The sequence below is a fragment of the Stegodyphus dumicola genome, chromosome 8 (genome assembly GCF_044657685.1).
Source record: "Stegodyphus dumicola isolate Sdum_Otavi_A_Nest chromosome 8, ASM4465768v1".
Taxonomy (NCBI): domain Eukaryota; kingdom Metazoa; phylum Arthropoda; class Arachnida; order Araneae; family Eresidae; genus Stegodyphus; species Stegodyphus dumicola.
Window position 1 is genome coordinate 30,633,557 of NC_140775.1, and position 17,585 is coordinate 30,651,141.

Sequence of the window (17,585 nt, forward strand, 5' to 3'; positions counted from 1 at the left end):
TATTCTGAAACTATTCTGAATTCTGAACTTAATTTGAATTAACAGTGCTCTCAGAAATTTGTATATGTATTAAAATATGGCCAAAGCACAGTTATATGAGTTATTAAAAAAGGAAATTCAATCGCTGAGAACAGCTGTTACAAAGGCGAAAGTGAAGTATCGAATACATATTTAAATGCTGGAAAGGTATCTTATAGAAATTCTTCCCATTAAATTTGAACTTCTAGCTCCAGTTGATTAATAACTTGAACCACTTTTGAAGCCTAAGGAGTTTGATACCGAATTTGAAACTACACAAGAATATAGAGAAAAAATATTGCTTTGGCAATTTCGGAATTGAAGAATTTTCGAAAGCTCAAGTCGTGACAACCAATAGGCCTACAGCAGCCCCTCAATTAGAACAAATTTTGAACACGGATAGCATTCTTTTTAAAGTTCCAAAGTACCATATTGCCTGATTCTGTGGAGATGACAGTTCAAAATGGCTTATGTTTTGGAATAGTTTTGAAATATTTGTTCACAATAATGAGTCCCTAAACAAAGTAGATAAATTTAATTATTTAAAGGCTCATTTGGGGCGATTTGCCTTGAACACTGTAGAAGGATTTCCTATTTCAGCAGAACACTATGATAAGTTATTAAAAGACAAATTTGCCAATCAAGAGATACCGATTCAAGCACACATTAAGACTTTAGCTATGCAGCCATTAAAAAAACTCTATTAAATACTTTTAAGAAATTAGTCAATAATTGTAACGTGCAATTAAGAAGTTTAGAATCCTAATACATGTCTCCCATTAAGAAACCCGTGCAGAACAGTCCCATTAAGAAAACTAAACGTGAATTATGTTTGGGACTACATCATAATTTTTTTGTTTTGTGCAGTAAAAAAAAGGAAAGAATAAATAATATTCAAATCAGAGTCTACCGATTTAACTAATCACACCAAGGGAGAGGATTTTTTTGCAAACTTTAATTGTTTACATTGAAAAAAAAAAATTCAAAGCCACTGGTGAGAGTGATTTTAGACACCGGAAACCAGAAAAGTTAAATTTCAAAACATGTTATGAAAACATTGGGTTTGAACAATATTGGAAAAGAAACATGGATACACCTGGACCTTTCAGAGGTAAAAAAAATGACCTCAGTTCATGATAGATAGAGGATTAAGTTATGTAAGCATGATGGAAAATTTGAATTTGTTATGGAAGTCAATGATCAGAAAAATATTTGCTTGGGCATACCTAAAACTAATAATTATAACATTTTATAACATTTGCAAGGATTGGATATATTTGTAACAAATTCTTACATGACTAATAAACTTCTTTTTTTTTTTTTTTTTTTTTTTTTTTGTTTTGTTTTGTTTTGTTTTGTTTTGTTTTGTCCAAGAAAGGTGCTAATGAAATTCTTACTTTATTGGACACTGACACTGTTGGAAAATTATTGACTGGTCATGTAAAACAACTTTCTTATGTACTCACCGCAGTAAAAACACATTTAGGATGGACTGTTTTAGGAAAATCTTATTGAGAATCTGACATTGAACCAAAAAATTCAATGTTGGTGCACTCTTTGATTAAAATCTTAAAATAAATATATTAGATCTGTGGGAACTTAGGCATAAAAGATACCAGTGATAAGTGAACAAAGTTAGAATTAAAAGATCTAGCTTTCAAGCATTTTAAAAACGTGATATCTAGAAATGAAGATGGCAGATACATCACTTGCATTCCAGAGATGGAAGGTCATGCAAAACTTGGAGATCATTTTGACTTGACTGAAAAAGAACTGCAGCGTACTGTTAGATCTTTGAAAACTGTAGGAAATGTAGGAAAGCTAACTCATTATGAACAGGTGTTTAATGAATAGAAAAATGAGGATGTTATCCAAAAGGTTGATTTCAATGAATCTAGTAAAATTGGAAAATGTTACTACTTCCTCCACAGAAAATAGAAGCTTCTGCTTGTAGATTTAGAAAACAACAAAATTCCCTGAAGACTCTCGAGCCTTGACCTCAAAAATGCCAATCTTGCGTTACAATTTTTTTAATTGCTTCCAAATGGTCCTGTGCTACTTTTACTGGCTTTCTCTGAGCAGAAATGGATGGAGAAGTAATGTGCCAGTTGATTGAAGCAAGATTGAAAGTTGCACCATTAAAGGGAATATCAATTCCAAAGCTAAAGTTATTAGCCTGCACAACTGGAAAAAGGTTAGCTGCATCAATAAAAAAAGACCTGCATAGAGAAAATGTATCATCAACTTTTTGTTCAGACTCTATGCATGTTCTTCACTGGATAAAAAGTGAAGGTCCATGGGTGATGTCCATTGCCAACAAAGTGGAAGAAATAAGAAGACTACTATCTAGAGCAAAGCTGGACATATTTACCAAGTATACTGAACCCTGCTGATATCCCACACTGGTGGAAAGGGCCTTCTTGACTCACGGAATTGGAAGAGGATTGGCAAAAACTGGAACACCTTCCAAATATGGAAGCAGTTAATTCAGAGCAGAAAACTATTATAATGGCAGTTTCTGAGCAATGTGAAGAAAAGTATTACCATCATTATTCTTCTTACGTTAAACTTGTAAGAATTACAGCATGAATAATTAGTTTAACAAATATGAAGAAAATAAAAGGTAATAGAACAACAGGGAATTTGATGACTGATGATATATAAAAGGTGAACATATCTTGCTTAAGCAAGTACACAAGAATATATTCAACAATGAGACTGAGTTCTTTACAGGTAATTGCAGACCCAGATGGTATTTTGAGATTGAAGATCAAAATATATTTCAGAGATGATCATCAGAGTTTCACTTACCAATTATACTTCCATCCAGTTGTGAAAAATCTCATTATTTATAAGCACAAAAGTTTAGGACATGCAGGAGTTCAATTACTTATGAGCCATCTTAGAAAGAATTATTGGAATCTGAAAACTAGAAAAATTGTTAAAGAAGTAATCGGGTCTTGTATCATCTGCAACAGGTTTAAGACGAAACTTGTAACTGTATTTAGAACAACTTTTACATCCAGATTGTATAAGAGATGCAGCAGTTTTCAAAATCATAGGAATAGATCTTGCAGGTCTTCTCATTCTCATGGGAGGGAAAAAGGCTTGGATTCTGATCCTGACTTGTGCTTTCTACCGTGCTGTACATCTTGAATTGTTAACCTTAATCTTGACTGAAAATTTTCTTTTTGGCTTGAGGAGATTTATAGCACAAGGAAGACCAGCTGTCATTTATTCAGACAATGGTTTTAACTTCAAAGGCACTTCTAGGCTCTTAGAGAAAGTGGATTTAAAGAAGTTGAAGAATATAGGAGAGCTATATCCAATTACATGGAAATTCCTACATCCTAACATTTGTTGGATCCTAACATGTTGGGGAGGTTTCTGGGAAATATTCATTGCACTTATGAAGAGAGTTTTAAAGAAAATTTTAGGAAAAACATCACGAACTGAATGCTGTTTTATGCAATTGTGAAAGTTTCATTAACTCAAGACTGCTGACTTATGTTTCAGAAGGTCCCGAAGACTTGGAACCTCTGACTCCTGAAATGTTCTTAAAAGATATTAGGAAAGTCAGCGCACCCAAGTTTGATAGCTTGGAAGAAAATAAGTTGAAGAAGAGACTGCTTATCGCATTAGAGTGAAAAGGGATCTAAGAAAGAGTTTTTACAGCTGAGTATTTAGGACTATTGCGAGAAGTGTATAAGGAAAAAAAGGGAAATTGTCTTAAATGAAGGGGGTACAGTTTTGTTGGGAAATGATCAGACGAAAAGACTCAACTGGAATTTAACTAAGTTAACCCTCTAACAAGAAGTACATATATCAAAACTGGGGAAAAAATTCAGTAAAATAATATAATCAAATTAACATAGCATAATAAAAATAATATAATGAACTGTTGAAAACTCCTTGGCCTTTTTCAAAGAGCAGCTGAAGAATTTTCAACACAGCCATAGCCATATTTCTGATTTACATCTGGATTGTGAATTCTTGAAATAATTCAAATGAAAGTGCTAAATTTGAAATTATTTAAGTCCATTAAAAGTACAATAAAGTTTTTTTTTTTTTTTTTTTTTTTTTTTTTTTTGTATTAGTTAATCATCAAGACTTTATCTGCTCCAACAAGGCTCTAAAACACAAAATATTGCAAAAACAGTATAATGAAGAATTCTTGAAGTAGAAACCGGTAAAGTATTGGGTAAATTAAAAACAATGTGCTAAATAAATATTTAAATAAATTTCAAACCAAAGAAAATGAAAAATTGTTTTAAAAAGCTTTTGTAAATCCAAAGTAAATATATCAGTAAATAAATTACAGTAAATAAAATTAATTTGAATGGAATATGAAAAAAGAAAACCTGAATGAAGTATTGAAAAGAAAATTCATTCTAATTAATTTATCTGAATTAACTGTCTGAGTTTAATTTTTCCCAATTTCAGGCATGTTCCCTTTTTCAATTGTTAATCTTTTCTTTTTCCTATTTTAGGCTATAAAACCTCCATTTTTTTAAGGGTTTTTTTCATTTGTTTCTCAACTGTGAAACCATTCCTGCAATAGCTATTGTTAAAACTTGTTATTTATTTTACTTTTAGCAAATTTCTTCTAAAATAAATTCATTTCCTCAAAAAAATTTTACTTCAAATATATTTACTTTTGATTTGCAAAGTTTTTTTAGCAGTTTTGTATTTTTTTATGTATTATCCCACTGACTGCTGGTGGAAATTTCTGTAACAGTCGCTAATCACCAATCATTAGTGTGGAATTCCAAAGGAAGTGGTCGGTAATCTATAATTGTCACTCAATTACACTAATTGGTGCTAAACTACACTGGCTGGTCGATGGGATAATACATAATTACCGCATTTTCTTTGGTTTAAAATCTATTTTAATATGTATTTGGCACATGCCTTCAACTTACCCAATGGTTTTTCTAGTTTCTTACTTTAATTATTCTTTTTTATACTGCTTATTTTTACTGTACTTTTTGTTTTAGGATCACGTCAAAGCAAATTATATATCAATGATTAACTTTTCTTTCATTTTATTTTACTGCACTTTCAATGGATTTTAATTAATCACTTCAATTAAATTAACTTTTTATTTGGCTTTTTCATTTGAATTATTTCAAGAATTCACAATTCAAATATAATTCAGAAACATGGCTCTGTAGAAAATTCTTTGTCTGCTCCTTGAAAAAGGTACAAGGAATTTTCAACAATTTTATACATTAATTTTATTATCTTAATTATATTAATTTTACTATGTTATTTTATCAAACCCAGTGTTCTGATTTAATTATTATCTCCTTATTATTTAATTAATTTGATAGCACACTGCATGAATCTAATAAATCATAAAATTTCTAACTTTATTTTATATATATATATATATAACCAAAACATCAAATATTGCAAGCATGTAAATAAAATTAGTTAAATTACTGTGAAAATAAAAATTTTTAAACTACTAATATACCAGTGCAATACATGAATAAAATAGACGATAATAAATACATCTAAAATAAGTTTAAAAAATAAAAGATCTGAAATAAATTTAAAAAACAGTTTCACTTCTTCCAGCTCTTTTTTCTATTGAAGCAAGCTTTCCAACCTTGGATTTCACACAAAACATATTAATTAATCCTTTGATGGTGAGATTAAAACAATCCTTTCTTTCCAATGTATATCTTTCCAATATGTGCAATATCTGTTAGTCATAAATTTGTATTGCAAGCTGTGTTCATTTGCACTCACTATGGTGTGTAACTGAAATGCGAGCTGAGCTTGTTCATGACAATCAAAAGGTTAAAAAAAGGTGAAGTACCCATTATATTTTAGAACTTGTTATTATTTTACTTTTAGCAAATTTCTTCTAAAATAAATTCATTTCCTCAAAAAAATTTTACTTCAAATATATTTACTTTTGATTTGCAAAGTTTTTTAGCAGTTTTGTATTTTTTTATGTATTATCCCACTGACTGCTGGTGGAAATTTCGGCAACCGTCGCTAATCACCAATCATTAGTGTGGAATTCCAAAGGAAGTGGTCGGTAATCTATAATTGTTGCTCAATTACAAAAATATTTAAATAAATTTCAAACCAAAGAAAATGAAAAATTGTTAAAAAGCTTTTGAAAATCCAAAGTAAATATATTAGTAAATAAATTACAGTAAATAAAAAAGTAATTTGAATGGAATATGAAAAAGAAAACCTGAATGAAGTATTGAAAAGAAAATTCATTCTAATTAATTTATCTGCTATAACAATATATGCAGGAAAAATACATTTATTTCATTCATATTAAAAACTTTATTCTATTCGGAAGAGAAGAATTTACATACCATTCCTCTGACGTCCCGAAAATAAGGAGCAGCAAATAAAGAAATTGGTCTTAATAAGGCTCCTCGTTTGCTTTTATCTGGCTTTTCTTCCTTTAATAGTGCCTTATGTAGTGTCCTCGCCTCTCTCTAAAACACAATCAGTAATACATAAATATAACTGAAAGATATACTTTTGCTAATATATTATAATAACTAATTTCTTATGAAAATGTATTTTTCTAATAAATAAAGTTCTTACTAAATACATTTTGGAATATATTTGATTTTTCATTAAGTTTGTCTTACATTTTCTACTTTCTTGAAAACCTTATGTGAACAAACATGCATGATACAGCTAACATACAATATGCAAACACCAAAAACAAAAATTGTGTACAGAAAAATGTAATTCTAACATCAAAAACAAAGAACTTAATTTCTCATCACACAAAATTTAAATACTGATATCAAGAAAAATAAAATACAGTTTAACTACATAAAATCCCTCATTATGATTAGCAATGCTTTCTAAGGAAAAGCTAAGAAAATATGAAAATTAAAAATATTAAATTCATAAAGAAAATTAACACACTTCAGCTAAAAATAGTTAATGCAGAACTCTACAATTATAGAACTTTAATTTTTCAAAAACATCAAGTTAAGCTTGACATTTGATAAATCTCTAGTTATTTGGACAGCAGATTAATTATTCCAGATTGCTTATTTTCTTTTTAGGCCACATAAAATTACACGTTTTTATTTATCTATGCATGTTTATTTTTTTGTTTGCTTTTTTGTTTATTGTTAGTACAGTAAGTACAGAATAAACAGTAACAATATTTAGTACAGTAAAAATAAACACAGGATAATGCATTTAGCTTTGTTCATGTAAAAACAATAAATTTCATTTCATTTCATTATAGTTCGAAAAGAAATGAGCTGCACATACAGACAAATAAAAAAAAATGGTACTATTCTGTTAGAGCAGCGTCAGTTAAAAGTGCGCTAGCCACCAATTGTTGCCAAGTAAAAAATTATGGAATAATAATAGAGTTGAAAAAGCTAAAAAAAAAATTATTTTCATCAAAAGTAATTTTTTAAATTTCTTAATTCTTAAAAGAAGTAAATTTTTCCTTATGATTTTTTTAATCTATAATATTCTACACATAAATAAAAAAATAACAAAATAAAATAAAATTCAATCTAAACAGGTGGCATAAAATTACAAATGATTTCATCCAGTGTTGCAGAAAAAATGTCAGTTTTTGAATATAACCAATGCTGCATAAATTCTATCAAATATGACTCTAAATGCTTGCGAGCGGTGCTCCACTGACGTTAATTTCTCTATTTAGCACTGCCCCACAATTGCTATGCAGTTTGGGTATGGCATCTAGTTTCGGAGTCTACAAAATTATAACTGTGAATCACGATGAAATGTTCATACACAGCATTTCTTTATTCCTCTTTCTTATATTCTTTCCAGCAGTCTGGAAATATAATGCTGCCATCTACGATGTTTCTCTGAATGGCACTCATCAAAACTGTAAAACAATGATCAAGAACGGCGATCAGAAAACATTCTTTGCTTTCCCGGCATAAACCTCCTAATACTCACTGTTCTACAAGAACACGTCCAACGTTGTTTTTTCTCCTTGTGAAAGGACTTTAAAGTAGTTATTCCAAACTACTGTCATACTATGGCTGATTTCTAACTGAAGTTGGCAAAATTCAATCGACGTCAATTCTAGACACCACAGATAGATAAACAAATGGCATTGAGGAAAGAAAGATGCAAGCCTTCAAACCATGTTTTGGTTCTCAATCCTTTTTTTTTTTTTTTTTTTTTTTTTTTCACAGCAAGAACATGCATTACAACGTCATATAGGAGCTTTGTTTGAGTAAAGTTGACTTCATCAGATGATTTTAAAAACAAAGTTTCTTGCTATGAATTATTCCTTTGTCAATACTTATTAAATACTGAAAAATGGCAGCCTCTTCTGAAAAATGGCAGCCTTGGCAGCCTCTTCGTGATTAGATAATTGCAAAATTTTGTAATCCATTGTATTATGGATTACAAAATTGGTGAAGTGTGGCAAAAAAAAAAGTGATAATACTTCAAACAAGAACTAGAAATCTGGAGCCAGGATATTTCACACATAAATAGAAAATACTCAAAATAGTGAGTGGCGATATTTCAAACGAAAATTAGAAATCTCGACCCATGATACTTCAAACATTAAATTCTTGAGCCACTGCTCACCACCTTTTAGAGTCTTACTTGCTAAAATTTATGTGGCATCGGTTATATTAAAAAACTGACGAGTTGTTGTAGTACTGTTGACTTAGAATTCTTTCTTCATATTTAACTGACACCGCTCCAACCGAATAGTACCAAAAAACAACTCCACTGCTTAATTTTATAGGAAAAGTATTTCGCACTTTATTTTCAGAAATAAAGAATATTTTACTCTTTTCCACTCTGTAATGTTTACTGAAGAAAATACAATATATTAGGGGGAGGAATAAACAACTAACAGCATATCTTAAAAAGTGAAGCAATTTATAACAAAGTATTTCAAAAACTATTACAATACACAGCTAAACATCATAAAATCTGTTGCAATTCAATGTAACGTGCAGAAAAATGTGATTTTTCAGTATTTAATAAGTATTTTTATTTTCATGTTTTTATAAATGTCAGAATAAAGCAGCAGTGTTTAAACACTTTTAATAGATAATAAAGAAGAAGCTGAAATCTCTATATATCTTGCAGCTCCCTTTTGAATTTCCGGCTTACTTCATTAGAGGGGTTTGTATTCAAGAAAAATAATGAGATTTTCAGATAAGCTTAAACCTTCTTTTAATTTTTTTTTTTCTCTTAAATTATTAACTGCACAATCTTCATCAGTGCTAGTGTCATCAGAACCGATTTGATTTACAGCTTCAGATGACATTTCCATCGAATCTGCTTCGACAATTTCTTCTTCCACTAATAAATCTTGAACATCCTCAATAGCCATATCGATAAAACCTTCATCTCCTATTGACTTAGCAAGTTCTAACGTGCCACCAATTTCATTTTTTGATGATTCATACAAGTTTTCTATTTCAAATGAAGAGGGCCCTATCTTCTTCCAACACACATGTAATGTTGGTGTTTTCAGTTCTTTCAGCGACAACGATATAATATCGATACAGTGCTTAATTGAAAATTTCTTCCAAACTTCCATTACATTAATTGATTTTGAATTGGTTACGTCTAAAATCTGCTGTAATGCTCTTCTTATGTAATACGTTTTAAAGGTATGAATAAAACCTTGATCTAGTGCTTGGAGTAACGACGTAGTATTAGGTGGTAGGAACAGTATTTTGACATTGGGATGATTCAAATCTTGTGGGTGACATGTAGCATTATCTAATAGCAATAGTGCTTTGAAGCTCAAATTTTTCTGTCTTAAAATAACGTTCAATGTCTGGCGCAAAACAATTTTAAAACCAGTCTTTAAATTTCTAGTTAAAGCTCTTGGATTTGCTTGCCAATATACCGGTAAAGTGTTTTTATTTATGCCTTTAAGTGTACAAGGATTTAAATATCTGTCAAAATGTCCACTGACGCATTACTGCACAAAAATAGGGTTAAAACGATATTTAGACACCTTATATCCAGGTGTAGTTTTTCTTTTTTTGATATAAAGGTTCTACTGGGCATTTTTTTCCACCACAGCCCAGTTTGTCGGCATTGAAAACTGATCTGCTATGTATCCCTGCTCTTCCTAACATTTTGAATTTTTTCAGGAAACGTCCTAGCAGCTTCATATTCAGCCAATGCAGATTCTCCTTGAATTCTTATGCTATGAATGGCAAAATGCTTTTTGAAATTTTTGAACCAACCTTTACTTGCCAAAATCTGCATTGACAGAGGATTCTTCATGTTCTTTAAGGTGCCTGTTTAATGATATTACCATCCAACGGAATTCTTTTTTATAACTATCATCAATAGAAATGCTGGGTGCCTTTTCCATCTTCTCAATTACTGGTGCCCGGGGATGAGCTGCATGTCTTGCAGATGTCGAAGATCCTGCAGCAACTGCACTTCTTATTTCTTTTTCATTTCTCTTAATAGTCTGGACCGTAGCTTCATTCAAAGACCTTTTTCAATGTCAGATGACTTTTCACCTTTTAAAAGACGATCCAAGATTTGTAGCTTTACTTCTAAAGAAATAAATCTCTTCTTAAACATTTTTTTATCTTTATCGGACATGTTTCGGGGCAGAAACTTAATGTCTTAAATGCAAAGAAGTTATTCTTGCAAAGAAGTTATTCAACCGTGGTTCCACACAGACTGACGACCAGCGGCGTGAGATTCTTGTTTTCAGGCCACATAGATGAGGATTCGAATTCTGGAAATCGAATGCTCAAGTTGTGTGTCTGGAGCTCTCATTGTGACCTCATGTCATTCATTTTCTGCAATACTGAGGTTCCTTCCAATGAAGGATATCTGGATTATCTGGTGAGTGTGGTCTTTTGTGACTGAGTTTTGTTTCTATTGTGCTACACTTTGATGGTCATGGAAGTAAACGATTTTCCCTTGTTACCAGTTAAAAATTTAACGGTCGGTCTCCACCATGTGCTCATCTCCCTCAGGACTTTTGTTCTTATGGGAACCAGATCTTGGAAGAAAACTGGTAGAACAAGTTTTCTTCTAAGATCTGGTTCCCAAGAAACAACAAGGATTAACATAAACAAGGTTTATAAAACAAGGATTCTTGTGTATTAACCTTGAAAAGACTGAAAAGTTTGGAAAGGTTTACTTAAAAAGACAGGAAATAGGAATGTTACTTCCACCCCCTTCAACTGCCATTTCAATGGGAAACTACCACTCTTTTGAAACCTTTCCTTTAGTATGCCCCCTTAGTTAATTTTCAGATAACAGACTAGGGTGAAGGTGCAAAAGGTCATCGGATGAGTGACAGGAAAGGTTGTCGGACATTGACTATCTATGCATTCTAAAGGATGAGGGTGGCAGAATACTTCTGACCGATATTTGGGTCAGAGCCTTTTTTTCTTTTTGGAGACCCTGCAAATCTGGCCTATATTTTGGCCGCTGTCTTTAAAGTGGACTATGGTGGTGCTTTGCTCAATATGGAAAAACATCATGTGGAGTTCATTAAATTTCTTGGAATTGCTTGGGCAATTTTCTTATTGTGTTATAGGATGCCGTGTTGTAGCAGGGTTCTTGCAATTTATGATTCGTATTATAGCGAAACCCTGTTACAGGATACCATGTTGTAGGAGAGCTACCTGTATACCAGAATGTTCAGGAATAGTCTGTGTAGTGTTTGGGAACACCCCAGAACACTCTCAAATGTTGTGCAATGTTTTGGAACATTGAAGACCAATTGAAGCCTTTTTTTTTTTTTAGTCTAAAGGGATTTGAATCCCGAAGGGCTATTAGTTTCATTTTGGCATTTTGCGTCGGACGGATAAATGTCGGTTCACTTTTCAAACTGTTGCCATAAAATGTTAGATTCCTGCATTATATTTGAAGAAATTAAATAATGAAAATCTGCGTAAATGTATGTATATTTCTCACATTGTCATAAAATAACGGTACATAGAGTCATCGAATTTTGAATAACGTAATCCTCCAACGAATATGAGCATGTGGAAGACCAAATTTGAAATTTGAAATTTGTTTTATGATCGATTTCCTATTTTTAAAACTTTGACGAATTTTTGATTAACAAACTCAAGGATTTCAAAGCGAACAATGGCAACGTTGTGCAGAAAAAAACATTTTTATCTCCAGCGCGTGAGTCTCTGTATCGGAAATTCTAAAGATATGCTCGTTTTAAAACTATTTTGCGATATTGCTGTTGCACTGGATCTTATGGTTTAAGTGCGAGGAACATGATATTTAATAAAGAAAGGTAACACACAAAATGTTAAAAAAACGCCCCTTTGGACGTAATTTAAAATCTGAAACATTTCAGTTTTTTTTTTTTTTTTTTTTTTTGGGGGGGGGGGTATCGGTAGGGCTTCCCATTGGTAGGGATATATAAAGCGAGATCTGTCATAGGCTAGAACGTCAGTTTCTTATCAGTGAAATGTGAGTAATCAAAGTAATATGATGAATGAATATAAATCGAAAATAAAGCACGAAAAGTGTGTGTACTTAGTTTATTCCTTAGTAAAAAGTTGATTTGATTTATATTTTACAGAATGCCCAAAAGAGAAGAAGATCTTGTCAGTTCTGAAGCACGATGGAAAAAACAAAAGGAACAGTGGAAAAGTGAAACAGTCGAAGAGCGTGAAGCACGTTTACATTCCTAACGAAGGAGAATGAGTGTCGTGAGAAGCAGAGAAACCGAATAACAACAAAATGAACAAATTCAAGAATTGCAACATAATCTAATAATAAGACTGTGAATGCAAGCCACCCACAAAAATATCACCCTACGAGAAGTGCTGACGAAGGCAAGTAAACAGTACAACCTAACAAATGAAGCATTTCACTACGACCCAATACAACAAACACACCAATCTGGAATGGCTATTTCAACAACTAAAAATAATATTGCTGACGATATCAACATTAATATTGAAAAGAAATTTCCTGGTGAAGAGAGAATATATAAATCGATTGGCACGATGGTAAACATTGAAGAAACTATTAACTTCCCTACAGAATTTTTAAACTCTTTGCAAATGCCATTACATCAACTGAAAATTGGATCTCCGATGATACTACTCAGAATTCTCAACGCACCAAAATTATGTAATGGAACAAGGATGGTCGTCAAGCAGCTATTTAATAACACCATCGAAGATGAACTTATGACTTGAAAGGTCAAAGGACACACAGTATTTATCCTCAGAATACCATTGATATCTAGTGAACTGCCATTCCAATTAAAAAAACTGCAATTTATAATCAAATTAGTCTATAGTTTTACAATTAATAAAGTACAAGGAAAAACTTTAAAACACTGTGGCATCAACCTGAAAGACTTATGGTTTTCTCACGGTCAGCTGTACGTAGCTTGCTCAAGTAGGAAATTTAAAAAATGTGTACATATGCAACAAACAAATAACAAAATGAAAAATTTTGTTTATAAATAAGTACTTTAAATACTTAGAATATGTTTTCAATAAAAAAAATTTACCTCTTACATTTAAAAATTTTTCCTTTTATTCCAACTACCACACAATCTCACATCAATTATCTCAGCGAAGCCGGGTACCCAAGCTAGTACATACATAAATTTGACTTTTCAATGACTATTTTTTTTCCACTTAATGTGTTATACTTCAGTCTGAAAAACCAGGCAAAATTTCAAATTGCAATAACAACAATAATTGTATTTAGCGTACATATGTTAAAACACTCAATTGATTTCAAAGGCAGCTAAAGGTCCCTTCTCATCAGGAGAACGAAATTACCAGAAAGGGAAAAAAAAAGAAAAATAAAGCATTGGCAAAGGAGTCTCAGAAACACGTGGTCGTAACCGGTACACTGGCTGCCTACTTTTACTGAGCCAGGCTATCTGATCAAACATATAACACATAGACTAAAATGCAAACAAATCAAGGAGGTCAAAAAATAGGGAGCGAGGAGCAACTGCACCTTCACACACTAAGACTGGACCTCAAATAAAAAGAAAGCAACCACTATCTTGGCTTTTTATATTCTCCGGTAGTACCAAACGCGAGGAGGCAACGACATCTATCAGCAAAAATGAGAATTATGATAATAGAATTTTAAAGGGGTTAGGGAGGACTGGATTAGACTTAAAATCATTCACTAAACATGTTAAATCCTTGTGAATATGAAAAACCTCAAGAAAATCCAATTCACCAACAGAAGAACCCTTTTGAATAATTTTTGCAGAACCATAGTCAAAATTATGATTAAATTTCCAACTATGATATGATATTGCAGACTTGTTAATTTCGCCTTTTTGGACATAAAATTCATGTTCCTTGATGCGAAACTTTAACGCTCTTTTTGTTTGGTCAATATATCTCAAGCCACACTGACACGATATACTATAAATTCCCCAAGAATTAAAGTCAGAAATGCAATCTCAAAGAATAAAATTGTGAATTTTATTAATAGGGGAGTATATGAGTTGAAAATTGAATTTCTAGTGAATCCGTGCAACTTTATAACTAACAGAAGGATAAAATGGAAGCACGACAAGGTCATTAATATTATTTCTAACAGTGGAATGTCTTCTTTGATGGGAATCTGAAAATTTTTTAACGGCTTTATCAATGATCATGGGAGAAAATCCTCGGTCAATAGCAACTGCTCTCAAATAATTAAGTTCAATGGTAAGCAAAGATTCTGAGGAGCAAACTTTGAGCACGTGAAATACATAATAGTAAAAAGAAGCTATTTTTTGCTTAACAGGGTGGCATGACTTAGCATGGGGTGGTAAACAAACTGCAAAGGGTTTACGGTAAACAGTAGTGCAAAAATCAATTTCACTGCAGATTATAAGAATATCAATAAAAGGGAGGGAATTGGATTCATTTCAAGAGTGAATTGGATGGCTGGATCAATTGAATGTATAATAGATAAAATCTCAGATAAATCATCTTTATTACCATCAAAAAGCATGAAAGTGTCATCGGCATACCGAATCCAAAGACCAAAAGATATTTTATCAAATAATTTCACCTCAAAATAATGCATATAAATGTCAGCAAGTACAGAACTGAGAGGATTACCCATAGGCAATCCTTTAATTTGACGAAAATATTCCTTTTGGAAAACAAAGTGGGTTTGACTCAGAGAGACTTTAGTAAGCGAAACCAACTCATCAATTTCAGTATGTGTGAAATGGAATTCCCGAAGCTGGGTTTCAAGACATTTTAGTGCTCCTTCGACCGGAACATTAGTAAACAGTGATTTGACATCAAATGAAACCATAATGGAATGCAGTAGAGAAATATCTTTAAGTTTATCGATGACTTCAAAGGAATTTTTTGCGGTGTGAATATTGTTAACAAGTAGAGGAGAAAATCTGGAAACTAAATATTTGGCCAAAGGATATGAATCTGTATCTATGTTGGAAACAATTGGGCGAATACCAGTTTTGTGGACTTTGGGGAAAACATAAAGCCTAGCGCAGTTAGTAATAGGTGAAGAAATCACTTATTCCACCTAGTACTAACTGCGCTAGGCTTTGTGCTCTCCCAAAAGTCCACAAAACTGGTATTCCTTTTCCCCCAATTGTTTCCAACATAGATACAGATTCATATCCTTTGGCCAAATATTTAGTTTCCAGATTTTCTCCTCTACTTGTTAACAATATTCACACCGCAAAAAATTCCTTTGAAGTCATCGATAAACTTAAAGATATTTCTCCACTGCATTGTATTATGGTTTCATTTGATGTCAAATCACTCTTTACTAATGTTCCAGTCGAAGGAGCACTAAAACCCGGCTTCGGGAATTCCATTTCACACATACTGAAACTGATGAGTTGGTTTCGCTTACTAAAGTCTCTCTGAATCAAACCCACTTTGTTTTCCAAAAGGAATATTTCTGTCAAATTGAAGGATAGCCTATGGGTAATCCTCTCAGTTCTGTACTTGCTGACATTTATATGCATTATTTTGAGCTGAAATTATTTGATAAACTATCTTTTCATCTTTGGATTCGGTATGTCAACGACACTTTCACGCTTTTTGATGGTAATAAAAATGATTTATCCGAGATTTTATCTATTATAAATTCAACTGATCCAGCCATCCAATTCACTATTGAAATTGAATCCAACAATTCCCTCCCTTTCCTTGATATTCTTATAATCCGCAATAAAATTGATTTTTGCACTACTGTGTACCGTAAACCCTTTGCAGTTTGTTTACCACCCCATGCTAAGTCATGCCACCCTGTTAAGCAAAAAATGGCTTCTTTTTACTATTATGTATTTCGCGCACTCAAAGTTTGCTCTTCAAAATCTTTGCTTACCAAGGAAATTAATTATTTGAGAGCAGTTGCTATTGACCGAGGATCTTCTCTCGTGTGATCATTCATAAAGCCGTTAAAAAATTTTCATATTCCCATCAAAGAAGACATTCCATTGTTAGAAATAATATTAATGACCTTGTTGTGCTTCCATTTTATCCTTCTGTTAGTTATAAAGTTGCACGGACTCTCCAGAAATTCAATTTTCAACTCATATACTTCCCTATCAATAAAATTCACAGTTCGGTTCTAAAAGATTGTGCTTCTGACTTTAATTCTTGGGAAATTTATAGTATATCGTGTCAGTGTGGCTTGAGATATATTGGTCAAACAAAAAGAGCATTAAAGTTTTGTATCAAGGAGCATGAATCCTATGTCTGAAAAGGCGAAATTAACAAGCCTTCAATAGCATATCATAGTTGGAAAATTAATCATAATTTTGACTTTGGTTCTGCAAAAATTATCCAAAAGGGTTCTTCCGTTGGTGAATTGGATTTTCTTGAGGCTTTTCATATTCACAAGGATTTAACCTGTTTAGTGAATGATTTTAAGTCTAATCGAGTCCTGCCTAACGCCTTTAAATTCTATTATCATAATTCTTTATTATTTTTGCCAATAGATGGCGTTGCCTTCTTGCGTTTGCTACTACCGGAGGGTATAAAAAGCTGTTACAGAGGTTGCTTTCCCTTTATTTGAGGTTCAGTCTTGGTGCGTGAAGGTGCAGTTGCCCCTCACTCCCTATTTTTTGACTTTCTTGATTTGTTTGCGTTTTAGTCTATGTGTTATATGTTTGATCAGATAGCCTGGCTCAATAAAAGTAGGTGGCCAGTGTAATGCGATTCAAAATCCGGTTACGACCACGTGTATGCTGATAAGACCACGTGTTTCTGAGACTCCTTTGCCAATGCTTTATTTTTCTTCTTTTTCCCCTTTCTGGTAATTTCGTTCTCCTGATGAGGAGGAACCTTCAGCTGCCCTCGAAATTGTTTGAGTGTTTTAACACTCATGTATACTAAATAAAAGGTTGTTATTGCGATTTCAATTGTCACATTGGCTAGTTTCTTTTCTATTCACGCAAAATTTCTTTATATTACTACATTTGCTCGCACTATATTTAAGAAAAATACCTTTTTCTTCCCTAATTTTCATTCTGGAACAGAATTTCAAACATATGATATTAATTTTTAATTTAAAACATTTTGTTACATTTTTTTAGAATTTCAACTAATACCTTACTTTAAAATAAATTTAATTCCCAT

At 32.2% G+C, this 17,585-nt stretch overlaps 1 protein-coding gene across 4 annotated transcripts in view; it reads right to left on the reverse strand.

The window, feature by feature from the left end:
- Positions 1 to 17,585, reverse strand: part of Pbp95 (proximal sequence element A Pbp95) — a 225,918-nt gene that overhangs the window by 180,013 nt on the left and 28,320 nt on the right. For all 4 annotated transcript variants that reach the window (XR_015042526.1, XM_085821708.1, XM_085821707.1 and 1 more), the window contains exon 4: positions 6,363 to 6,488. Coding sequence is in view for 3 of the 4 variants with exons in the window: in XM_085821708.1 (XP_085677834.1) it covers positions 6,363 to 6,488 (126 nt within the window). In the remaining variant the exon portion in view is untranslated. The remainder of the gene's footprint in view (positions 1 to 6,362; positions 6,489 to 17,585) is intronic.